We start from the raw sequence: 26,333 nt of genomic DNA on the forward strand, positions 1-26,333 counted from the left end.
ACAGCCTGGTTATAAAGGTGGAAGTGTGGGTTTGGATTTAGAATCAAGAGGTCTAATTTTGCTCCCAGCAGACTTCCCTGCAAAGGAAGTCATAGGAAGTAATGGAACCTCTCTCTTCTCCATCCCTTGATATGTGGCTCTTTATCTCCCCCATGCAAATTTTGGGAGAAAAGCAGTTCTTCTTAGATGTGACTTTCTCTTTAACAGAAGGTTCCCACACACAGCTTATTTATTCCTCCAGATATACTTGCAGAAATCTTATGCGGAGGTTAGACCATATCCGGTCTTCATTCAGCATCCATCCTGATCTTTCTTGGGGAGTCATATTACAATAAGCATTCATCCTGACTTTGCCCTGATTTGTTTGTCAGGTGTTTATATGTGTTCCCAGTAATAATTCACTCATTTCTCACTTGTCAATGCATTTCCTGGCCCTCCTCCCCAATCACACAAAGTCTGGGTTGTACCCCACTGAATTCGTTTCAGAGTAGATTCATCAAAATTAATGAGCCTGTGTTAGTAGGTTAACATTGCCTATAACCCTTTATATTTTTTTAAAAAATGGATTTGTTGTCCTAGGGTAATAGATGGCTTTAACCCATATTATTTATGTGCAAATTTATGTCCAAATTTAGGGTACACAGTCTGGAGGCACCTTGAGTAAGCTTTCTAAATTTGGAAAAACAAATATCCACCACACATATTGGCGCTACCAATTTTGTATAAATACAGTTTTTTAAAAAAATGCTTATTATTTTCTTTCAGTGACTGCTGTGTGCAAAATGATTTTAAAAATAAATGAAATAAAAACAACATCCAAATACTCTCAGAGTTTCATGAGTTGCTCTCAAATGAGGGTCTCTAGACCAGGGTTTGCTAAACTTTGGTCTCCAGCTGTTGTTGGACTACAACTCCCATCATCCCTAACTAGCAGGCCCAGTTCTACAGAAAATAGAAGATTTGGGTGTTATTGTGGAGGAAGGGTTTTGCATAGTTCTGTAAAGCTGATAGAGCACCAGAAGTCTTCCCACCCCCTTTCTTTTCTTGTTCCTTCTTTATTTCCTTTCTTTTAGTTGTTATGTTTAAAAAAATGCATTGTATTTGATGGAAACTGTTGTATGTTGCTTTTTCTGTGCCCCCCAAGTTTTAATTAAAATCTCTCCCCCCCCAAAGCCAATGGGGATTAATCTTGACTCAGCTGAACAGTCGGTAGAGCATGAAAATCTTAATCTCAAAGTCTTATTTTCGAGTCCCATTTGGACCAAAGATTACAGAGGGTTAGACTAGATGACCCTTGCGGCTAGATGACTCTACAATTCTATGACTCTAAAATAAAGAAGCTACAATGAGGAAAGCATCTGAGCAGGTTTGGGAACCTCAAGCTGATGGGCCAGACATCAGGTCCACTGCCTCCACTCCTTACCCTGCTCCTAGCAGTTAGCTCTATTTATAATAGTGCCAGCTGGCCAGGGGAAGATAAGAATTAATGCTCTGGCTTCCTCCTGTGGTTCGATCTGCAGAAACCAGCAAGTGTAGATTTCAATTTGCACATATTCTGCAGATGTAGATGCTACTCGTAATGAGATTCATCAGCTATAACAGCAGAGTCAAGGTTTTGGTGGATACAAGCAATTTTCTTCTCAAAATGCTTCACAAACAAGTCACAAAGAGCTACCGTTGGTTCTATCACCTCCTGTGGGCCAGGATACACCCCAGAAAAGCTCTGCCTGACGACATAAGGAGGATGCATTGGAGGCAGCAAAGTGTGCCTTCTTTGCTGCCTTCACTGCCTCTAGGTAGGCTCAGTAATGAGCCCTTACCAGTGTTTGGGTCTTTCCTCCACTTGTGTTAAAATTGTCTCCCAGCATGTTTCCTCATCCTAAGCTCTGGAGTAGTCATGAATGCTGCCTCTGTGTTCAGAAATCAACAGATGAAGCTTCAGCATAGAGGACACAATTGCTGACTGATGTCTGGAGACAAAGACGAAGTTACAGAACACAGAAGGAGGTGGCCACATAAACTAGAGCCTGCCACCAAGCTGTGCCCTTTCAGTAACAGGGCAACAGGGAAACCATAAAAGGCAAAAAGAGGGGACTGAAAAAATAGAGGTAAAGAACATATTTGGTATGCAGAAGGTTGAAAGTTCAGTCTATGACATCTTTAGTTAAAAGAAGGAAGAGGTAGCAGATCCCAGTGGAAAAGTCTGAGCCCTTGGGGATTTGCTGGCAGTCAGAGTAAGGCAATACTGTGCTAGATGAATCAATGGTGAGACGTATAAGACAGCTTCCTATGTTACGCAGAAAAAAATGGGGGAAGATAGATGGTGACTATGCAGACAAAAGATTGTAGTGGAGGAAATATTTAGGTCAGACTAGATGTGTGCCTTTGTTTCAGGAATAACTGGAAAACTTTTTTTATTCGCCATGAGCCAAGCACCATGGACAGAAACAACTCCTGAATGAACATATAGCAATTTATTTGCGTGGACAGGCGGAGTCCCCAGATCCCGAGTGGTCCCCCCCGTCATGTGGAATAACGACTCTAGACAACGTGCTATGGGATTAAATTGGCCACAACTTTATTAAATTTCAAATGTGGGTAGGCCTTGGCTCAGGCATTGGGCGTTCTCCCTCCCTAGTCCCCGGCTGGGGACCTAGGGACCATCAGGGTTATCCAGTGTGTGGGGGGGGGGATGGGCCGGCTCTGGAGAACATATGTTCAAGCAGAGATAGCCACCCCCGTTACGCCGCCGCAGGGGAGAGCAATGACGACCTTTCGGCGTACGGCCAAAGCCTCCCTTCAAAAACCCCTTTAACGGGGAACCCTGGTATCGCCGCCGCAAAGAGGAAGATGGACTAAAGGATTCCGCCCAAGGCCTGATACCGCCCAAGTTGTGACGTTTTGCTACGGGAAAGGCGAAACCTGCCAATGCAGGGAAATTCCTTTCCGGCCCTTTAACAGCGACCTTATCGTAGCAGCGCCCGCATACCTGTGGAGACAGGTTAACCTGCAAAACCTATGAAGAAAAGTTAACCTGCAAAAGAAGACATTAACTGAGGGTGGGTAGGGTGGGAGAAGCTCTGGAGCCAAGTGAGGATTACCAATTAAGATCCACCCTCTATTGTGTGGGCAGGTAATCCCTCCCCCTACCTGGCCTGGTTTCCCTGGCAACGCTTCCCCCAGGTGGGATTGGACAACTCACTGGGGTAGGCGGGGACCTCCAGGTATCCCACCTGAGGGAAGGCAAAGCCTATGCTGATGGGGCCACTCCAGATCCAGGGCTGCACGCGTCCACGCAAAGTGCGCCCCCCGTTTTAAGTGGGGAGCGGTCATTGGTTCCCTTCGTGTTTTACCTCTTCCCCTTGCTTGCTCTTCTGTTTTGATTCCATCAGCCAACAAAGTGGGGCATGGCTGGGTTAGGCTAGGTGATTGTAGTTTGAGGCAATAGGGGTGTGCAATGAAGGAGGAAAGAGGGAAGGAGAGCAGGTTGTGTGTGTGTGTGTGTGTGTGTGTGTGCTTGACACTGCAACTCCCCAGACCAGACCAGGCATATAATTCTTTTCTTAAAATATTTGTGAATGATTATGGGAATGAGGCATAACTGACAAAAGCCCCTATTGCTGCTCACATATTTTCATCTGCATGCAAAGTTATAAAAGTGCATCAACAACTCATGAGAAGCATTTGATTCACAAATGTATTTCTTTGGTTATTGCTCTATGGCAGGGAAGCAGCATCAAAAGGCGGAGGAGACCCATTAGGAGAAATCATACAGGTTAATGAGTCACCAACTTGTTAATCAGAGTTGGCGTCACTAGGCAGTCACAGAGGGCCAGACTAGAGACCCATGCCTAGTCTCTGGATTCAATCTTGCCTGATTGTTCCTCCTCCTGCTCCTCCTCCTCTACTGTTGCCCTTCTGGGTCAAGTCAAAGGTCCATCTAGCCTCAGTCACAGAACGTTCTCACAATGCATATACTGCAGATCAGTGCTGTGGTTAGTGGTTTCATCAGCCTTCTTCTCACTCTCATTGCTCTGGGCTCAGACCACTGGGTGCTAATTGGCAATTTGAACCGTGGCCTCTGGAAATTTTGTCGTCCTTCTGCTTCGAGCTATATTTGTATTACATATTCGATGGATCTAGAACCAGGTGAGATCTTCTCTGTCTTGTGCTTGGACTACTTAAGGTACGGAATTCTAAAGCAGATTTGTCAGGGCTGCCCAAGGTCCCAGCTCACAAAGGACCAACGCCAGTTCTTGTTATATACAAAAGTCTTTATTAAGGTTCAGTTTCGATTTCAAAGCCGCGGCGCGCAGCTCTACGTCTCAACGCTAGACTGCTGAAGCTCCGTCTGAATCTCCTCCCCCCAGACACCAGTTTAAGACTCTAGCCTTGCTCCACCTCTTCCTCTGCTCTTTCCTCCTCTGGGTCCGTCTGCCCGCTGGGGTGTTGCCCCTTCTGGACTCTTCTGATGCTGAGTCCCCGGATTCTTCCCCCTGCCTCCGGCGTGCTTTAGGACCTGGCTCCCAATCCGGGCTTCCAGCTGTCCCGCGCGCCTGTACATTTGAACTTGGCGCGCGCGCCCAGCCGGCAACCTTCCTTCTGACCGTTTCACTGCTCCTGTCACTGCTTCCCCCCTCGGGGGGGGGGTAGCTGGACCTGACTTCCACTCTGTTCCCTCACTCTCCGATGGAGGCGTGGCCAGCTCTGACTCATTTTCTCTCCCTACTGGAGAAGACGCTGGCCCTGATTCATGGGACTCCTCCCCCCCACTCTGCTCTGGTGGGGGAACTGGTCCTGATCTCCCGCTGCTGCTTTGGGAGTCCCCGCTGGCCCCTTGCTTCTGGTGTGTCCCCCCTGGGACCCCCCTTGCCCTGGCCACCGGCGCCCCCCTCTGGGAATCTTCTGAATCGCTGGAGAAGCTCATGGAATCTCTCGGGCCACTGTCATACTCCCCTAAGCTGCCCTCAGATTCCTCCCCTTCACTCTCCGTTTCCTCTCTCCCCTGTGTCTCTGCTCCTGAGCCCCTGACAAGATTGAACTGATTTTCCTTTCTAAAGCATGCAGCAGTGTGGGGGGGGGGGCAGTTGATCCTTCTTCAACCCCCTGAAAGTCCAGTGTGACTAGTGATAACACATTTACCCTGTCCTTTTTTCGGGGGGGGGGGGTAAAATAGTAGGTGCTGGGACTCATATCTTGATAAAGGTGTCCTGGGTGCCAGCACAAAATGGCTGCTGTGGGCAGCAAAAAATAAAAGGAGATGGTAGTTCTTACCACTGAGGCTGGATCTACACAGATATGGAAAATGCTATAAAAACACTATAAAAATATAGCTCTCAATGCTGTTTACCATTGATGATGGATCACTGCTCTACTGTGCCCTCTCATGTCACATTTTTAGAACACATTTTTAACGTTATAATTGACCAGTGTAGATGAGTCCCCACTTTCCACAAAATACCCCTTGCCTTTAATTTTTAATATATGCTGTCTGGAATCCATTTTGGTATGCAAAGGAGCCCCTACCATATACAACCTTGCATGCTGCAAAGGATCCTGGGAGTGCTTTGGACGGCACACTCCATTTGCTCTGTGCTCTTGGAAGGTTTGCTGTGCCCCAATGTCACTTGATGTGAGTAGGGTTTGTTTTTCTTCAGTTCTGCGAAGCTGTGCATTGCAGGAGAAGATCGGTGGTGTTGGGCAAGTTTCTCTGAAGAGATGTTTCCCTACCACAACTAGTCTTCAAGTTGGCAAACCTATGATAAGCTTCTTCTGCTTCTTCTTTAAATAAGAATAAACATGTGCATCCCAGCACCGAGACCATTCCATTGTAATTATCCAACCTCCCGAAATTTCAGCACCTCTTGTGGTGGTCCGACTCCTTTGTTTCAACAGTACAAACTCCACAAACACCCTCCATTTCCCCCCCAAATCATTTCTCCTGCATATTCCCCCTCTTACATTAATGGCACATGTTAGTAAAGGTAAAGGGAAATCTGACCACTAGGTCCAGTCGTGACCGACTCTGGGGTTGCGGCACTCATCTCGCTTTATTGGCCGAGGGAGCCGGCGTACAGCTCATGTGGTCATGTGGCCAGCATGACTAAGCCACTTCTGGCAAACCAGAGCAGGGCATGGAAACGCCGTTTACCTTCCCACCGGAGCGGTACCTATTTATCTACTTGCACTTTGACATGCTTTCCAAATGCTAGGTTGGCAGGAGCTGGGACCAAGCAACGGGAGCTCACCCCATTGCAGGGATTCGAACCGCTGACCTTCTGATCAGCAAGTCCTAGGCTCCGTGGTTTAACCCACAGTGCCACCTGCGTCCCTAATGGCACATGTTAATTTATTGTTAATAGCTATATCCCACACCCCTTTACACCATTCTTTCATTTTATATTCTGCTTGCCCCTTCCACTTCCTAGCTATCATAATTCGTGCAGCTGTCAATCAATTAGTGAGCAAGTCCTTTATAGCCTGTGAACCTTCCACCCCATCATAAATTGATAATAATGCTACCTCTGGACTTTTGGTCAGCTTTAACCCAGTGATTTCTGTTATCTCCTTAAACACCTTTTGCAAAAATAAAAAATTGTACATATTTGCACCTCCACAGGTGAACATAATTCCAGGTTTCCTGGCATCCCCTCCAACATAACACTGAATATTTCTTGTTTATTTGATTTGATCTGACTGGTGTTAAATGCCATCTCCTAATTAATTTATAATAATTTTATTTTATTCTTATAGACAGCATTTTCAACATACGTTTCTCCCATAATTCCTCCAGCTGTCACTATGTAACTGCACTGTTGTTTTCTTTTCCCACACCTCTTTTAATTGATTTCCTTGATCCTCCATTTCTATTAATATTTTATAAATTTCACTGATTTCCCTTTTTATAACTGTATTTTTTCCTTTATCTCTCCTTTTTATATATTTTATTTCCAAATTTTGTATATTCTTTGTAGTTCTTGTTTTCCCTTGACCACTTCTTTGTCCATTGCTCCAGTTGTATACCGTTAAACCAAGTTATTTTACTTCCTTTTAGAGCTTCTCTTATTTGTTCTTTGCTTCTCATTTTCTCCACTCAGTCCTTTATTTTAAGTATTTTCTTCTCTTTCGCTTTTCAATTTACTGGGAAGTCTTCTGTCATCATCACCGGGGTTAGTGGGGAATTTGCTAGTATCAATTTTCCTTTATATTTCTCCCATATCTCAATGATATTTCTTAATAAGGGATTTTCAATATTCTGCCACCATTGTCTATTTGGTTTGATAAAAAACATATTCACTAACTTCTCCCTCATTTCCTGTGTACCACTCTCTAACCATTCTATCGCTCCTTGTTTTGTTATACCATCTATGATATATCTTAATCATACCATCTTCTTTTATTAATTCTAGGTTTTTTATCCCCATTACAAAATTTATTAATCATACTTTGCCAAACCTTTATCCCCGTCTCCGTTATCTTAATTGGTAACATTCTAAATAAAAAATTTACTCTAGAAAAATTTTCATTTTAATTATCACTAGTCTTCCAAACCATGAAAGCTTAATTTTCTTATATTCCTCCAGCTTTTCTTTAATTTCCTTCTTTAATTTGTTAAGGTTCTCTTGATCTAAATTTTCTAAATTTCTTGTTATATTTATTCCCAAGTACTTCATTACATTTCTTAGTTTTATATCTATTTTTATTTCCTTCAAAATGATAAGCTTCTAAGGATACTCAGGAATACATGCTATACACATTTTTGTCTACTTGAAGAAGCCATGGTCCAATCTGAAAAATACAAATATTTAGGTTACAAAACTATAAAAATAAAGAAAAATTAAGTTTGCAAAACAATAATTACCATGTGGTGTCAGTGTCCACTTATCCCCAGTGTAAATATGACATATCGGCAAAAGTCAGAAATTGAAAAATAACTATAGCACGTACATGAAAATCGATTTCAGATTTGAAATCAGCATTGAAAGAACATATAAGAACAGTTGAAAAATCTCATGCAACAGAAAATGGAAAAAAAAATTGTTCCCCAGTATACTGTGTATCCCAAGGGAATACATTTTTTTGCATACCTCCAACTGTACATAGATATACATGTCATTTTCAATGCTATACATGTCATGTTCAATGCTATATAATGTCATGTTCAATGCTATATAAGTAACTTACATTTATACTTATATTGTACTACTTTGGCTATGTGTTTAATAAAATATTGGATTCTTGCATTGTGAAAAACAAAGATTATGGTGAAAAGTGAAAAACATGAATTGCAAAAAAAAAAAAAAAAAATGGAGCTTACAGAATACATACATCGTGATCAGGCAGGTTTTCTTCCAGGGAGACAAATGAAGGATAATATAAGAAACATTATAGATGTAATAGAATACCTGGGAGTAAGAAATGAAGAACAGGCAGCATTGATGTTTATAGATGCTGAAAAAGCCTTTGACTCTTGTCTCTTGGGAATTCATGAAAAAAAATCTTGAAGAAGAATTTGGACTTTGGAGAAAATTTTGGGAGAGGGATTCAAGCAATATATTTGGACCAAAAAGCAAAATTAATTGTAAATCAGATGGTAACAGATGAATGTAAGATACAGAAGGGAACAAGACAGGGATATCCTTTAACACCATTATTATTCATTTGGGCAGGTGGCAGGCTTCAAATTAAATAAATATAAGACAAAACAGTTAGTAAAAAACCTATTAGAAAAGGATAACAAAGTATTTAACAGAGTGTAGAAAAAGAGATTCATAAAAAAGTTAAATATTTAGGAATTTGGCTCACAAGCAAGAATATAAATACAGTGGTATCACTGGTTACAAACTTAATTCGTTCTGGAGGTCCGTTCTTAACCTGAAACCGTTATTTACCTGAGGTACCACTTTAGCTAATGGGGCCTCCCGCTACCACAGGGCTGCTGCCATGCAATTTCAGTTCTCATCCTGAGGTAAAGTTCTTAACACAAGGTACTACTTCTGGGTTAGCGGAGTCTGTAACCCAAAGTGTTTGTAACCGAGGTGTTTGTAACCCAAGGTACCACTGTATCTTTAAGGATAATTATGAAAAGATTTGGAATGAAATAAAAAAAGAATCTAGAAATATGGGATAGAATGAGATTATCATTATTAGGGAGAATTGCAGCGATTAAAATGAATGCATTGCCAAAAATGTTTTTGTTAAAGTCAGTGCCAGTTATACTACTTGTGGCTTGTACGAGTCTGCTCTTTTATTTGATTTGTTTTGTTGTGTTGTGTTTCATGATGGGCGTAAAGCTGAATAAACATTTGATTTGATTTGATTTGATAGTAATAAGTAACACAGCTTGCTTCAAGAAATGGCAAAAAGATATTTCAAAATTCATTTGGAAGGGGAAGAAGCCAAGAATAAAATATAAATTACTTACAGACATTAGAGACAGAGGAGGCTTCGCTCTTCTAGAATTTAATTATACTATGAAGCTGCTGGTATTGCTTGGATCCGAGACTGGATTAAACTAGACAATATGGATATGTTAGATCTTGAAGGACAATATAACAGATTTGGATGACATGCGTATTTGTGTTATGATAAAGGGAAAGTACATAAAGGATTTTATAACCATATAATTAGGAGATCACTTTTAAAAGTTTGAGAAAGATATAAAGACCTATTGGAAGCACCATCAAGAAGAAAGGTAAACAGGAAAGAAAAATGGCCTACATACAGAGATAGTTTAATAGAAACAGAAGGGAAATTATAATTGAAAGAGCTTGAAGACATTGAGAATATGTAATAGTATTATCAATTAATGAGGTATTTAAAGAAGATAGTAAGAAAGGGTTTAGCTATACTTTATCCATATTTCAAAGAGAAATTATACATGATAACACACAAAACACTGAAGATGTATAGTGTATTGCTAGAGTGGGAAACTAAAGATGAAGAGGTTAAATGTGTGATGATTAAATGGGCTCAAGATTTAGGACATAACATACAAATGGAAGACTGGGAAAAGCTATGGAAAGTGAATTTAAAATTCACTGATTGTATAGCTTTGAAAGAGAATTACATGAAAATGATATATTGATGGTATATTATTCCTGTTAAAATGGGAAGAATGTATAGAACAAGCTCCAATAAGTGTTGAAAGTTTAAAGAGAAAGAAGACATGTTTTATCACATGTGGTGGAATTGCGTGGACAGGCGGAGTCCCCAGATCCCGCACGGTCCCCCCGTCATGTGGAATAACGACTCTAGACAACGTGCTATGGGATTAAATCGGCCACAACTTTATTAAATTTCAAATGTGGGTAGACCTTGGCTCAGGCATTGGGCGTTCTCCCTCCCTAGTCCCCGGCCGGGGACCTAGGGAACATCAGGGTTATCCAGTGTGTGTGGGGGGGGGTGGGCCAGCTCTGGAGAACATATGTTCAAGCAGAGATAGCCACCCCCGTTACGCCGCCGCCGCAGGGGAGAGCAATGACGACCTTTCGGCGTACGGCCAAAGCCTCCCTTCAAAAACCCCTTTAACGGGGAACCCTGGTATCGCCGCCGCAAAGAGGAAGATGGACTAAAGGATTCCGCCCAAGGCCTGATACCGCCCAAGTTGTGACGTTTTGCTACGGGAAAGGCGAAACCTGCCAATGCAGGGAAATTCCTTTCCGGCCCTTTAACAGCGACCTTATCGTAGCAGCGCCCGCATACCTGTGGAGACAGGTTAACCTGCAAAACCTATGAAGAAAAGTTAACCTGCAAAAGAAGACATTAACTGAGGGTGGGTAGGGTGGGAGAAGCTCTGGAGCCAAGTGAGGATTACCAATTAAGATCCACCCTCTATTGTGTGGGCAGGTAATCCCTCCCCCTACCTGGCCTGGTTTCCCTGGCAACGCTTCCCCCAGGTGGGATTGGACAACTCACTGGGGTAGGCGGGGACCTCCAGGTATCCCACCTGAGGGAAGGCAAAGCCTATGCTGATGGGGCCACTCCAGATCCAGGGCTGCACGCGTCCACGCAAAGGGCGCCCCCTGTTTTAAGTGGGGAGCGGTCATTGTAAAGTAACCAAAGCTATTGGGAAATTATTTACAATGAAATGAAAAAAAATGTTTAAGATCACTTTTGTTAAAAGATCAGAAGCTTTTTTGCTAGGCATTACAGGTCAAGACTTGCCAAAGGAGTGGAAGAAACTGTTTATGTATGCTACAACAGTGGCTAATATATTAGTAGCCCAAAAATGGAAAGACGACAATGTACCAGCGAAAGAAGAATGGCAAGTAAAACTGATGGAATATGCTAAAATGGTGCAGCTCACCGGAAAACTTAGAGATAAGGACAATAGAGACTTTTAAAAAGACTGGGAACCGTATATGATGTACCTACAGAAACAATGTAAAGAAGCAGACTCACTTGCAGGGTTTGATTAAGCACTTACAATTAAGAAATCAAGTATAAAGGTTAGGAGGCAATAATTGGGAAAATAATAAAGTGGAAGACGTTCTTTGGAAAACATGGTATAAAAATGATATAAAGGCAATAATACTAAACTACAAATTAAGGTGGAATAAAACAAGCAGAAGAAACAAATACTTAAAGAACCAGAAGAGGAAGTTGAGGGAAGTTGGGGGTGGGGGGTGGAGACTGGGATTTCTATATGTGTCCCCTCCTTTCCCCCCTGTGATAATGATGATTGTGCTGAATATAAGAATGTAAAACTGAATAAAAACTATTTTTATATATACAGTCATACCTCAGGTTGAAGTAGCTTCGGGATGAATATTTTCGGGTTGCGCTCCATGGCGACCCAGAAGGTACGGGTTTTGCCGCCTGCGGATACGCAGATGCTCCAAATGACGTCACAGGCATGCGCGGAAAGCAGCGAAATGCGACCCACGCATGTGCAGACGCCTCTTACGTTTACTTCAGGATGTGAACGGGGCTCCAGAATGGATCCCATTCGTATCCAGAGGTACCACTGTATACAGATTAATTCTGAAACAGGACAGAGTGCATGCAAAACTGATATGTGTCAGATAAAAACTGATTGATCCATCCATGGGGGGGAATATTACATGGGACGTCTGCAGGCTATTGCCAAATCCCACAGATGCATTTAAGCTTTTTTCTTTCTCTTCCTTCCTTCCTGAAAGATTCGTACCATGCTACCCGAGCCTTCTTGTTCTTCGGGATGATTGCTGGAGCCATCTCTTGCATTGGTCTTTGTTGCACTTTCTTTCCCTTCCAACTTGGCTCCATCTCCAAGACTAAGAGCTCAGCTATAGCCAGCCTCATTGCAGGTATCATGGGGGTTCTGAGCATATTTGTCCTTGTGAGTTGTAAATTGTGTTATACTACTTGTGGCTTGTACGAGTTCGCTGTTTTATTTGATTTGTTTTGTTGTGTTGTGTTTCATGATGGGCGTAAAGCCGAATAAACATTTTGATTTGATTTGAGCCAGCCTCATTGCAGGTTTCATGGGGGTTCTGAGCATCTATGTCCACACTAAGCCCAAGCCCCTGAAACCCCTGAAATCAGAGTTGGAGACTGTGTTTAAACAGATTCCGTGCCAAGAAGACTTGAGCTCAAATGGAACATATTCATTTCACAGAACACTATTGGCAGAACTAAGTTATACTCAGAATAGACCCACTGAAATCGATGGATATGAATAAGGGTGAAAAAAGCCCTTCCCCCTTTCCACCTCCAGTTTCAGAGTTACAAAAGATGAGGGGGAAGATGCAAAGGGCTTTCATAGCCTTTCCAGGGAGACTGTTTTCCACCTGCTATGTTGGAGTTAGAAAGCAGCCATGTGGGGTGCCTTCAAATGCCACACTGTGGGGAGCAGTGGCTTCCATTGAATGAAAACCACATCCCCCTTCTTAATAATAATAATAACAAATTTTTATTTATACCCTGCCCTCCCCGGCCAGAACCGGGCTCAGGGCTGCTAACACAAATAAAATTACAATAAAACGTAATAGAAAAAAAACACCAGTTAATTAAAATACGGGTTAAAATATAGGTTAGAATACAATTTAAAATGCAGCCTCATTTTAGTAGTAGCCCAAAAATCAAAACCATAAGGGGAAGGAAACATAAGGGTCAGACTGAGTCCAAACCAAAGGCCAGGCCCTGCGGAAAGATGTCAAATCCCACAGGGCCCTGGTCTCTTGTGACAGAGCGTTCCACCAAGTTGGGGCCAGTACTGAAAAGGCCCTGGCCTTAGTTGAGACCTACCTAACCTCCTTGCAGCTCGGGACCTCCAAAGTGTTATTATTTGTGGACCTTAAGGTCCTCCGTGGGGCATACCAGGAGAGGCGGTCCTTGAGTATGGCTTGCTTCTAAAACCTTCTCCCTTTCACCTCATGCTGCCACAACCAGGCAGGATGAAGAATTTGCCTGGCAGGAGGAGCAACACTGGGAAGTAGCCAGTAGAAGCTGGCAGATCTGTGCTTCTGGATCCTGAGAGCATGAACCACTAAGGTGGCAGGCAGAGGAGCCAGCAGAGCAGGGCAGTGGCTACCACTCGTTCTGGGTATCTGTCAGCGAATCCCCAGTGCTGACGAGAAGCAGAGGCAGGCATAGAGAGAGAACAGTTAAAAGTGGAAGGCAGAGAGGAGGGGGAGAGCAGCTGTAATTTGAGCTCTTAACACAGGGGAGAAGAAAGACAGGGCCAGAGTGAAAGGCTGCTGCGTGAGAGCTCAAATAGTGAGTCCGATCTTGGAATGCAGGAAGTATTCTCTCCCAAATCTCATTGAATCACAAAAGTGATGGCAGAAATGACTGGCAGAATATGAGATCAAGGAGAAGAGCAGGTGGAAGAAGATTGGAAGAAGTTCAAAAACTACTTACAAAAACATTGCAAAATCTTTGAATGTTGAGGACACTGAAATGAAAAGAAGAGGTTCAAGTAACTAAGATACTGTAAATAAGAATATGAAAGAAGGGATAGATATTGGATGAAAATTTGAATAATATAATATTTGAAGGAACTTTTAAAGGATAAAACTAATATAAATGAATTTGCTAAATTAAATTTGAAGTGGAATACAAGAAAGGAGGGCGGGTGGAAGTCAAGAGAATAAGGCTATGAAGGACATGAATTTGAAAAGAGTGTTCTTTTTTTCTTTTTTTTTCTTCTTTTTATATGTTAAGTGTTTGTATTTTTGTGGTTTGTATTTTTTTGTGTGTGTGCTTTTCCTATTTATTGTTTATAATTTTTTTTATTGTGGAAATTTAATAAAATATCATTATATATATATAAAAAAAAGAATCACAAAAGTGGCCGAGACGCGTGGAAGATACCAGAAAAAAGGTGGGGGGTTCAGTGTTGGGGAAGGGGAAGGAGCTCAGTCCGGGCAACATCCATCCTAGTTTGTTATTTTAGCAATAAATCTGAAATAATTAACAGCCAGAGTCGTCTCACGTTTGTGGGATAGACCAAGCCATAACATTATCCCTCTACATCTCATCTGGGCCACCCATTCACCACCATATTTTACATCGCCACCTGTTTGTGTTCAAGTGAACTGCAGAGTGATGACACATTTTTTTATTATATGTAACTGATACATATATAAAAACAGTTAAACAATTTAATATGAAAACAATTTGAAAAATAACAACCATAAATATGAAAAACTGTTTAGAACAGCATTACACAATGCACAATCAATTCAAATCCAGGACAGGTACTAACTGGGATAAAGACTTTAGCAGGTTTGTTGAATGCGGAACATCTTTAGCATGCACCAGAGAGACAATAATGGAGGTGCCTGACTAATATATATTGAGAGGGAGTGCCAAAGTGTAGGTGCCACTACATCAAAGACCCGATTTTGACATCATGTGGAGCGGACCTCCTCATAGCCTGGGACCTGCAGGATGCCATCTCTTGCAGCGCACAGTTAGTCAGTTTGGGATGTAGGGGGTGAGATGATGTTTTAGGGCTCACAGGTCCATAGCAATATAGGGCTTTGTACTAATTTTGAACCTAGCACAGGGTTTGATTGGCAGCCAGTGCATTTCTGTCAGCCGTAGTATATATGTTGGTTATATTCCACCCCAAGTGAATACTTGATCCTCGCCATTTTGCACTAGCTGCAGCTTCCAGCTCAGCATCAAGGATTTAATTAACAAGTAACTTGATAACCTGATTTATATTTTCTTCCTAGCTGGTTGCGTCCTGATTGCCATGGCCACCTTCGCAGGGTGTTTGACACCACAGAGCAGTTCTGAATGGTCTTACGGATGGTCTTTTGGTTTGGGCTGGGCCACCTTTCCTCTCTTCCTTATTACTGGTGAGTATGTGTGAAATCGGAAATGCTGAAAATGCACATCTTTATTAAAAAGTTTGCCTTCGCGTAGCATTGTCAGCTGCATTATTTAAGTCTGGGGCTGCTCTACAGTGTGTCCAGATGAAAGCAGGTATGTGTTCCCGGCAGAAGATTCAAATTGCACCTTGTAGTTCTGTGGAAGAGAATATATTATTGCCCTCTAGAACGGCAAGTTTGTGACCTCACTGATGAGGAAGCGAGGTCAGCAGTCCAGATATCTTGGGTGGTGTTTTATTCTGCTCCCCCTGTTGCCCTAACCAGTCCCTTTTCTCTCCTGACAGGTGGGCTGACTTTCGCCTTGGATAGGGCTGTGTCAACAGGAGCATGAAGAAAAGGCTGTGCTTCCACTTCAGATGACACCTGGGGGCACACAGACCCAGCCTGCACCGGGGCGAGATGGAGCTGGGGGAATTGAATATCATGTAGGGCTGCCATATTTGAAAACATGAACATCCGGACACAAAGGTTGTTGAGCTTTTGTCAAGGTTGTTGAGGTTTTTTTTAGTTTTGCCCAAAGTTGTTGAGTTTCCTTTGCAAAATCTCTAAGGGTTTCATCTTCAATGAAATTTGCCAAGATCTATACTTCCGATATGGCCCGAATACCCGCTATGTCCGGGATATCCCGGATGTATGGCAGCTTTAATGACAAATCTGGCATTTTATAACAAGTCCAGCAAGGTGGTTAAGAAACTGGAAGTTATTTACTGAATGCTGTAGAACAGAACCTCTCCAATTGGTGGGGGAAGGATGATTAAAGTATTGTATTAGCTTAATGTATGCTGCTATTACCAGTTAAGAATGATAATGAACATTATTATTATTATTATTTTGTAAATTTATTTATTTGGTTTTTTCAATTAAAATTTTACAATAACATATCAATATACAATATAGAAATAAAATTCCATATATAAAAGGACACAGATTCTGAAGCCTAAAAGACAGCCTGGTTATAAGGCTGGAAGTTTGGGTTTGGATTTAGAATCAAGAGGTCTAATTTTGCTCCCAGCAGACTTCCCTGCAAAGCCATAGGAAGCAATGGAACCTCTCTCTTCTCTATCCCTTGATATGTTTCTCTTTCTCTCTCCCATGCAAGTTTTGAGAGAAAAGCAGTTCTTCTGGCATTTGATTCAGTCTTCTTGGATGTGACTTTCTCTTTAGCAGAAGGTTCCCATACACAGCCTATTTATTCCTCCCAATATACTAGCAGGAAGGTTATGTGGAGGTTAGATCATTCAGCATCCATCCTGATCTTTCTTGGGGAGTCATATTACAACAAGCATTCATCCTGCCTTCGCCCTGATTTGTTTGTCAGGTGTTTATATGTGTTCCCAGTAATAATTCACTCATTTCTCACTTGTCAATGCATTTCCCAGCACTCCTCCCCAATCACACAAAGTCTGGGTTGTACCCCACTGAATTCCATTCAGAGTAGATTTATCGAAATTAATGAGCCTATGTTAGTAGGTTGACATTGGCTATAACCCTGATTCCTTTATATATATATTAAAAATGGATTTGTTGTCCCAGGGTCATAGATGGCTTTAACCCACATTATTTATGTGCAACCCCAAATTTAGGGTACACTGTCTGGAGGCAGCTTGAGTAAGCTTTCTAAATTTACCTCAGATAGAAGTATTTGGAAAAACAAATATCGACCATGCATATTGACGCTACCAATTTTATATAGAGTTTTTTAAAAATGCTTATTTTTTCTCTCAGTGACTGCTGTGTGCAAAATGGTTTTAAAAATAAATGAAATAAAAACAACATCATACTCTCAGAGTTTCATGGTAAAGGTAAAGGGACCCCTGACCATTAGGTCCAGTCGTGACCGACTCCGGGGTTGCGGTGCTCATCTCACTTTATTGGCCAAGGGAGGCGGCATACAGCTTCTGGGTCATGTGCCAGCATGACTAAGCTGCTTCTGGCAAACCAGAGCAGTGCATGGAAATGCCGTTTGCCTTCCCGCCGGAGCAGTACATATTTATCTACATGCACTTTGATGTACTTTTGAACTGCTAGGTTGGCAGGAGCTGGGACAGAGCTCACCCCGTCGTGGGGATTCGAACCGCCGACCTTCTGATTGGCAAGTCCTAGGCTCTGTTGTTTAACCCACAGCGCCACCCACATCCCCAGAGTTTCATGAGTTGCTCTCAAATGGGGGTGGGAAACCTGTGTTTGGCAGATTCTTCTCTTCATTTAACACAGAGTTGGCACCGTGAAGCTTACAGTCTCTGAATTATAGATAAGTGGAGAGACAGGATTGTGATCCGTCTCTAGACCAGGGTTTCCTAAACTTTGGTCTCCAGCTGTTGTTGGACTACAACTCCCATCATCCCTAAGTAGCAGACCCAGTGGTCAGGGGTGATGGGAATTGTAGTCCAACAACAGCTGGAGACCCAAGTTTGGTAAACATTGGACTAGACAATCAATTAGATGTTACACCAGAAACCAACCTAATACAAAGCGAATGGGGAAACACTGTTGTAGACCAAGATGGGGTGGGGGCTGGGGCTTCTTCAGTCCCATGGCCACAGTCTCTTCTTTGGCAACCTTTTTGGGGGGCCGTGTCACTCTTACTTTCATAGAACAGACCACATTCCACCCATGCAAAAGGCAGAGGTTTCTATACTGCTAGAATCACACATGCATGGAGCTCATTTCTCATTTGTTACTCAACATACAGTGGTACCTCGGGTTACAGACGCTTCAGGTTACAGACTCCGCTAACCCAGAAATAGTACCTCGGATTAAGAACTTTGCTTCAGGATGAGAACAGAAATCGTGCTCCGGCGGCACGGCGGCAGCAGGAGGTCCCATTAGCTAAAGTGGTGCTTGAGATTAAGAACAGTTTCAGGTTAAGAACGGACCTCTAGAATGAATTAAGTTCTTAACCCGAGGTACCACTGTATTCAGGTAAGGGCTGTAGCTCGGAGGCAGAACAACGACTCTGCATGCAGAAGGACTCAGGTTCAGTCCCAGGTATCTCCAGGTAGGGATGGGAAAGACCCATGCCACAAATTCTGGAAGACTGCTGCTAGTAGACAATACTGAGCTTGATGGCAGTGGGGGCATGGCCAAGCTGTTCTGCTTATCTCCCCATCTTCCTCTCTTGTACAGATACCATGAAAAGAACTGCCTTTTTACAAATGCTTAGTACCGTACTGTAATGGTTCTAGGGGTTGCTCATGCATAAATCGGCGCCACGCTTGGCTGGGTTACCTGGGTGAACGCTTTCTGTCTGGACAGCCACTCACCCGTGGCTGTCTCAATCGCTGGCAGAATCCGTCAGTGGGCATTTCTTGAACTTCTTCCAGCAAAGAAGCTCTTTGAGGCCTAGTCTCCGCCTACTCTCCCTGCGCAGAAGCCTTCTGCGCAGGGAGGGTGTGGGCAGCGGAGGACCCGTGCTCTCCCCGCTGGTCTCCGGCGAGGAGTCATGGAGCACCCTTGCCAATTCCCCCATCTGCCCCCCTTCTCCACTGGTGCTACGCTGATTTCCTTCCCCAGAAGATAGGCTGCTTCTCTCCCTCCCGGGACACTCTCCGGAATCCCTCTGGAGCCCTCCCTCTCCCTCTGGCTCCGATGGCAGTTCCCTGACACGTACATAACTAAATTGAAAATGGGTCCCTGCTGTCACAGTCATTTCTCTGACAGGAGAAATGTTGTGTGGCCCCTAGAAAAGAGGAGACTGAGAGGATATATGATAGCCATCTTCTAATATCTCAAAGGCTGTCACATGGAAGATGGAGCAAGCTTGTTTTCTCCTGCTCTGGAGGGCAGGCCTCGAACCAGTGGTTACATGAAAGGAGATTCTGACTGAACATCAGGAAGAACTTTCTGACAGTAAGAGTTGTTTGACAATGGAAGGGTCTCTCGCAGGAGGTTGTGGAGTCTCCTTCCTTGGAGGTTTTTAAGCAGAGGTTGGATCCTACATTGCAGGGGGTTGGACTAGATGACCCTCGGGATCCCTTCCAACTCTGCAATTCCATGATTCTATTATTATTATTATTATTATTATTATTATTATTATTATTATTATCATCATCATCATACCAGCTGACTTGATGTACATCCCTTGCAAACCATCCAGAGAACCCAGAGTAGAGTCGTACCTTGGTTGTCAAACAGCTTAGTTCCCAAACATTTTGGCTCCCAAAGTTAATGCCGCAAACCCAGAAGTGACTGTTCTGTGAACTATTTTTGGAAGCTGAACGTCCGACAGGGCTTCCGTGGCTTCGGATTGGCTGCAGGAGTTTCCTGCAGCCAATCAGACGCCACGCTTTGGTTTTCAAACGTTTTGGAAGTCTAACGGACTTCTGGAACGGATTTCATTTGACTTCCAAGGTACGACTGTATATGAATATTGGATGAATTTTTTAAGCAACAACAAACAACAACAACAAGAAGAAGAACTGACCATAATAATAAATACATTTAGGCTGAGATCTTAATTACAGCTCCCACGATCTCTCACTGAGGCTGTGCTGTAGTCAGGGGCGCCAACTATAGAGGGCTGAAGCCCCTTCAATATTTGAGGGCAGGGGGTGAGGCCCTCCCAGTATTGAGGGGGCTCCAAACAAATTAGCTGCTTGCTGCACCCTCTGCACTCCCCGTCCCCTGCCACTGGCAGGTAAGTGCTGGCACGCCAGACAGGAACAGGATATATGTAGGGTGATCTTTACTTTCTGTGCTTTGCAGCCCCTGCCACTGTCAGGGCACAGTGGGGATTTCTGCAAGGGGGGAGCCTGAGTCCCCCCCCCGCACTGCATACCCGAGGCAACAGACCCCTGGCACCCTCCACCTGGTGCATGATGTTGTGTGTATGATGTCACACAACGCTGGACCCCCTCGATGTTGGTGCCCCTGGCTGTAGTTCAACGACATCTGGAAAGCGGAAGGTCTAGCGCCTGGGCCTAGCACAGAGCGCACTGCCTGATGACATCATCTGTTTGTGACAGCACAATGTTCAGAAGGCATCACTTCGCATGTGCGACTTCGGAGCAGTGGCAGTTGGCCATTGGCTGGGCAAGCGGCACTTTAGCAGGGCAGCGCACACCCATGCTCAGTCAGCAGCACGCCTGAAGTAACGTGAACATCTCCCTTCCCTGGGCTCATCATCCCGAATCCGCTTTGCAGTCGCAGACCCGACGTTTCCATCAATGTGCAGCCTGGAGGTTATCACAGAGATTTTTGCTGTCATCTGCTTTCTTCTTCACATCGCTGCTCTGTCCTCAGAGCACTGGCTAACGAACGTCAATGCACACATGGGGCTGTGGGCAGGTTGCCATGGAACACAGTGTGTATTGTTTGGGATACAAGTTCCACGTAAGTTCGTCTTTGCCTTGGGCTATGAGTAATGGAGGTGTGGTACCCTGAAGCGGCTTAGAGCTGTTCTTATTATTTATTAGTAAAGGTAAAGGGACCCCTGACCGTTAGGTCCAGTCGTGGCCGACTCTGGGGTTGTGGCGCTCATCTCGCTTTATTGGCCGAGGGAGCCGGCGTACAGCTTCCGGGTTATGTGACCAGCCTGACTAAGCCGCTTCTGGAGAACCAGAGCAGTGCATGGAAATACCGTTTACCTTCCTGCCAGAGCGGTACCTATTTATCTACTTGCACTTTGACATGCTTTCGAACTGCTAGGTGGGCAGGAGCTGGGACTGAGCAACGGGAGCTCACCCCGTCGCGGGGATTCGAACCGCCGACCTTCTGATCGGCAAGTCCTAGGCTCTGTGGCTTAACCCACAGCGCCACCCGCGTCCCCTTATTATTTATTACCCCAGTGCTATTTTTCCAGAAGAGGAGGTGCCACATCTCCCCACGAATGCCTGTCTTGGTCTCTTATGATGTCAATGGTGCCCACCTGAGAGGTGCCGGAATTGAGTTCTGGCTGGAAAAAAAACCCTGACTTACGCTATGTATGTGCTGCTCTTCAGACGGTCCTTACAAAGCGCTTTTCATAAGTTTATTACAAGAAGCATCACTTTACAAAATATTAATGTTACAACAGTGTGGCTAAGACAACTTGTTTGCTTGCAAGAAGCTGCTCCTTCTTCCTTCCCCTCAGAGCAAGATGGTCCTTTAGATACTTCTGTGGGAGCTGGGTGGTGACAGTTCCTTCTTTCCTCAGTCCTCTTCATTTTGAATGTTTCCTGCAGTTTGGTCCTTCAGTCTGCTGATAGTTCAGAGTGACTAGGGATAATGCTACACAGACACACACACAGTGCCAGATTAAACCCAGTGAAGGCCCCTGGGCAGCTGAAATCAGGAGGAATCATAATTTATCCAGTGCGCTCTAGTGGGATAACATTGAGGGAGCAGATAAAAACTGACCTCTCTGTCCCTGGAGAGAAATATTGCATGGGAAGTCGGCTGCGCTATCGTCTAGTCCCATTGATACATTTAACTCCTGTTTTCTCTTCCTTCTGTCTAGCTTACATGCAGGCTACCCGAACCTTGATGTTGTTGGCATTGTTAGCTGGAAGCTTCTCTTTGTTTAGCATTACTTCCATCTTCTTCCAGTGCCCCTTAGGCTGCATCTCCAAACCAAGGATCTCAACAATATTCAGCACCATCGCAGGTATGGTGGGGGTGTCATAAGCATCTGCTTCCACAGACAGCCAAGCTGTAGCTCAGGGCTACAGCATCTGCTCTGCAGGGAGAAGGTCTCAGCTTCGGTCCTCAGCATCTCCATGAAGAAGAGACCCCTGGCCTCAATCCCCCAGAGCTGCTGTCTGCCACTTTAGGCAGTACTGGGTGAGATAGGCCAATGGTTCGGACTTAGCATAAGGCAGCTTCCTACGTTCCTTCGTGTTTGGTAACTAACTCAAAGCCAACCCTTGACTTGGAAAAATAAAACAAAATAACCCCCCACTCCCCAGATCCTATGCCAAGAAGGCTTGAGCTGAAATGGAAAGCTGAAATCAATACACATGGCAAACTTAAGTCCATTGAATACAAGGCTTCCCCTCTGATTAGGGCTGATACCACCCGAAATCCACCAAAAATAAATCTTAGATGGCCTTAAAGATGTGCACAGGATTACAACCCCTAAGGTGGCTTGAAAGGGGAATCCTGCAAATTCATGGACAATAAGGCTATCGGAGGGTTGCAACAGGTTTAGCAGCCTGGGACTGGAAAAAGAAGAGGAGGAAATTTATTTATGCTATCCAACTTTTTTCTCCAACGTGGCTCACCCTCACAACAACCCTGCGGGCTGAGAGACTTTGACTGGATCAAGGTCACCCAGTGAGCTTCATGGTGGAGGGGAATCTGAAACCTGGCTTCCTGGGTCCGAGTCTAACATTCCAACAACTATGTCATACTGGCTGTCAAGCAAGCATAAAGGTAGAGGTAAAGGGACCCCTGACCATTAGGTCCAGTCGTGGCCGACTCTGGGGTTGCGGCGCTCATCTCGCTTTATTGGCCGAGGGACCCGGCGTACAGCTTCCGGGTCATGTGGCCAGCATGACTAAGCCACTTCTGATGAACCAGAGCAGCGCACGGAAACACCGTTTACCTTCCCGCCAGAGCGGCACTATTGCTGAGCTCAAGATAGGAAGCCTTATATTGAATCAGCCCAGAACTCATACCCTCCAAGTGTCCCTATTTCCGAGGGACGGTGCCAGAATGATGAAAACTATCCCGACTTCTGATTTGATCCGGGAATGTCTCTATTTCCTCCCCTAGTGCAGCTGCCTCTGAGTTTGGGGAGGAGGATGAGCTGGTGCTTGCCCTGAAGAGCAGTGGCGGCTGCAGTGGCAGCTGCAACGGAGCACCCCATTCCTCTCTAAAGTGGCTACCAACCTCCTCCCTTTGACAGCTCTTAGCAGCTGTTGGAGAGAGGGCAAAGAGGAGAGGCTGCCACCACTGAGGCCCAGCTAATGCACCAGCTCTGAGGCGCAGGCAGAGGGTAGGGCTGCCCTGGGCAGGAAGAAAGAGGGGGAAGAGTGGAATGCAAAGAGCCTAGAATTTGTTTTTATAAATGCCTCGTGCATCCACATCTAATCTTGCCCCTTTCTAAAAGTTATGTACTGGTATGTGCCAAAGAATACAGTAAACCTGGGATTAAGGAGTTTTCTCAGGACAGCAGAGGGTGTGTCAGAGACCAGGCTGAGGAGAGCTACTCTGATGAGGAACAGTGTCCAGGATGCAGATGCCCAGGAGCAGTGGAGCATTATATATTTGGAGCAGTGGTTTGCAGAGGGAACTAGTTTGGAAGACAACAGCTGGGCACAACTCAGTGGGGAACAGCTAGGAGAAGAAGAACAGGGGGAGAGAGAATTAACAGACTCCCTTTCGTTGCAAAGTGTCCAAGTGCTCAGTCCAAGGTCAAGGAAAGCAGATAAGGTAGCTACACAGAAAGTCAAATGGTTGCAAGATCAGGTTGCCAGATGAGGAAGTGGTGGGGGTGGCTGGGGGGGGAGTGGGTGGAAACTTTAATTGGGAGCACCTTTCTTCTGAGAATGGAGTCTTTGTTCTTTCACTGTGAACCTTAAATTCTCTTTAACTGATAAGAGACTATATTCACTTTGTTCTGCTTATCCACGGCCAAACAGAGAGAGGAAGCCGCTTCCTCGAAGCCTGACAGGGTTGCTTCCTGGTGGTGCAGTGGGGGTGGGGAAACACAAATTGGGGAGGTTGAGGACGGTCAGTTGGGTTTGTGAGTGTCCCTATTTTCACCTGAGGACTGTTGGAGGGTATGAGTACTGTCTACACTGACAGGTAGCAGTTCTCCAGGGATTCAGGCAGGAAACATTTCCAGCTTGGATGAGCTCAGGATTGAACCAGTTGCTCTGCTTTACAGAGCAACTGCACTTCTGCTTACATGTTTCTCAGAGGAATTAGATCGACACTAGGGGAAAGGGGAGCCTGGCCTATATGAGGCTCTAAGGAGTTTTATTTGCTCCTAGGCTTATTTGTTCTGATTTCTGTATGCGTCTTCACCAGCCATATGCGACCAACTGATAATTCGGGGTGGTCCCTGTACTTGGCCTGGGCCTCGATTCCTCTGTGCCTTGTAACTGGTGAGTATGCGTGCCATGGGACATACTGCAATGTATTCACAGAATCTGAAATATACTCGGAGTCGAGTGTGGATTTCATGCTCTTTATTCAGCTCATAGTAGTGAGGAATGGAAGTTTCCCCGAAATGTCTGCTTTATATACATTATTTACACAATGGGCCCATGTGATTGGCTAATTCTGGGATTCTCCTATAGGCCAATCAGGTTGCAGAGTCACTTCCACCTGGAGTTGGATTGGATGGCTCCTGCAGACCATTCAGACTGCTGCATTCTGGATCGTATTGTTCTAAGACCAATCAGACCACTGCATTCTGAATCCTATTGTTCTAGGGCCAATCAGACGGCTGCATTTTGGAGCCTATTCAACTCAGTACATAACAGAATCGTAGAGCTGGAAGGAACCAAAAGGGTCAGGGGTACAAGGGGTGCGCGGTACCACAGTGTAAAATTCTGGGGGTGCCAGGTGCCTGCCGCTGAAGCCGTTGAAGCTCTTAACTGTCTACCTGTTGTGAATTAATTTGAGGCATCTTGTGTGAAGCCGTGACGGGGCCAGAGAGGGGTGTGCGCTGATGGCGGTAGCCCGGCTGTGGCCACATGGCTGCACCCAGGGGACCCTGGCCCTCCCGCTGGCTTGCGAGGAGGTGCTTCCCAGAAGCGCTTGTCCGCAGCTGAGGCCCTTCTTCCACGCTGAGGTGCCGGCGCTGCGGGAGGGGCAGGAGCAAGCGGGGACCCCCTTGAGCAGGAGCAGGTCACAGAGGGCGGCCAGAGGAGCTGCAACTTGGCGAGCCTGAGGCACAGCTGCAGAGCAGCCAGTCTGGAGTAGCGCTCGCCCCACTGCCAGTGCCGTGCACCCACGGCTAGCATTGCGCAGGCGGCGCTGAGTCAGCCCCGTGCCTGGCAGGCTGCTTGCTGCTCCCCCTGGCTTGGCCCAGCCCCCGCCCACAACTGCAGGGGTGGGAGAGAGAGAGAGGCACCTCCAGAAGAAAGAAGGGGCAGCAAGGTGTGCTTCCTCCTGCTCTGCCGCCTTCAAGACCCTGCTTCCCTCCTCCAGCCCCACCATCATATGTACAGGCCTCTCCCTGACACTTTCATGATGGGCCATAGATTATTTAATGGCCATAGGCCTAAGCAAAGAGGAATGTTTTTGCCTGGCACCTAAAGACATGTAATGAGGGTGCCAGGCGAGCCTCTATCGAGAGAGCGTTCCGCAATCAAAGAGCCACCACAGAAAAGGCCCGTTCTCTTGTTGCCACCCTCCAGACCTCTTGTGAAGGAGGCACATGTCTCAGACGGTGTATCATTCTGCTCCACCTATTGCCTCAACCAATCTCTTTTCCCTCCTGACAGGTGGGACTGCTTTGGTATTAGATACTGCGATGTTAGACTGAGCAGGAGGATGTGACTGTTCTGCCATTTCCGATGATGTCTGAAGCTACATTGATAAGGTGTGGTGCAGAGATAGCCTGCACTGGGAGCGAGCTGGACCTGGAAGAAGAAGCTGTATTTTTTCCTTAGTGGCAGAATTAATGCATTATTTGCCCCCCCCCCCTTATAATATTATTGCTATATATTTTGGAAAGTGGTTTGTCCCTTTGTCCTCTGTGAGTTCGAACGCTTCTAATGATATTGTTACCAAAAAGCAGGAGCCAGCTTTTGTATGTCAGGATACCGCTGGGCACCATTTTCAATCCAGATAGTAGAACACAATGGTCCAAACCGAAGGTGATGTTGCCAGATGTGCCACAGTGATTTCCAAGAATGAGGCGCTGCTTTGGGTCAATGTTTGGAAACTGCCGCCTGCCATTTTTAATTCCAGATGGCAGGCTGAAATGCTCCCAACTGCACTGGTTATATAATTTATAATAATAATTTATTATTTATACCCCACCCATCTGGCTGGGTTTCCCCAGCCACTCTGGGTGGCTCCCAACCGAATATTAAAAACACAATATAGCATTAAACAGTAAAAACTTCCCTA

The 26,333-nt window shown here is 44.9% G+C and overlaps 2 protein-coding genes across 2 annotated transcripts; both read left to right on the forward strand.

Annotated features, from left to right (window-relative positions):
* Positions 1–3,965: 3,965 nt before the first annotated feature.
* Positions 3,966–15,738, forward strand: LOC309346124 (protein NKG7-like). The gene is made up of 4 exons (XM_081869827.1): positions 3,966–4,149; positions 12,144–12,290; positions 15,168–15,293; positions 15,611–15,738. Exons 1-4 carry the CDS (start codon positions 3,969–3,971, stop codon positions 15,655–15,657), a joined length of 501 nt encoding a protein of 166 aa, XP_081725953.1. The 5' UTR covers positions 3,966–3,968; the 3' UTR covers positions 15,658–15,738.
* Positions 15,739–20,314: 4,576 nt separating this feature from the next.
* On the forward strand, positions 20,315–25,934 carry LOC309346130 (protein NKG7-like). Its single transcript, XM_081869840.1, has 4 exons — positions 20,315–20,657; positions 21,763–21,909; positions 24,242–24,355; positions 25,703–25,934. The coding sequence occupies exons 1-4, from the start codon at positions 20,492–20,494 to the stop codon at positions 25,741–25,743; spliced, it is 468 nt and encodes a 155-aa protein (XP_081725966.1). The 5' UTR covers positions 20,315–20,491; the 3' UTR covers positions 25,744–25,934.
* Positions 25,935–26,333: the final 399 nt, after the last annotated feature.

The sequence above is a fragment of the Podarcis erhardii genome, assembly GCF_964252035.2.
Source record: "Podarcis erhardii genome assembly, chromosome: 7".
Lineage (NCBI taxonomy): Eukaryota > Metazoa > Chordata > Lepidosauria > Squamata > Lacertidae > Podarcis > Podarcis erhardii.

Coding starts and splice junctions, on each gene's coding strand:
- LOC309346124 (XM_081869827.1), top strand. CDS start 3,969: ATGCATATACTGCAGATCAGTGCTGTGGTTAGTGGTTTCATCAGCCTT. Junction 4,150..12,143: donor TTCGATGGATCTAGAACCAG/GTGAGATCTTCT, acceptor CCTTCCTGAAAG/ATTCGTACCATGCTACCCGA. Junction 15,294..15,610: donor TCCTCTCTTCCTTATTACTG/GTGAGTATGTGT, acceptor CTCTCCTGACAG/GTGGGCTGACTTTCGCCTTG.
- LOC309346130 (XM_081869840.1), top strand. CDS start 20,492: ATGTGCAGCCTGGAGGTTATCACAGAGATTTTTGCTGTCATCTGCTTT. Junction 20,658..21,762: donor GTTTGGGATACAAGTTCCAC/GTAAGTTCGTCT, acceptor CCTTCTGTCTAG/CTTACATGCAGGCTACCCGA. Junction 21,910..24,241: donor AATATTCAGCACCATCGCAG/GTATGGTGGGGG, acceptor ATTTGCTCCTAG/GCTTATTTGTTCTGATTTCT.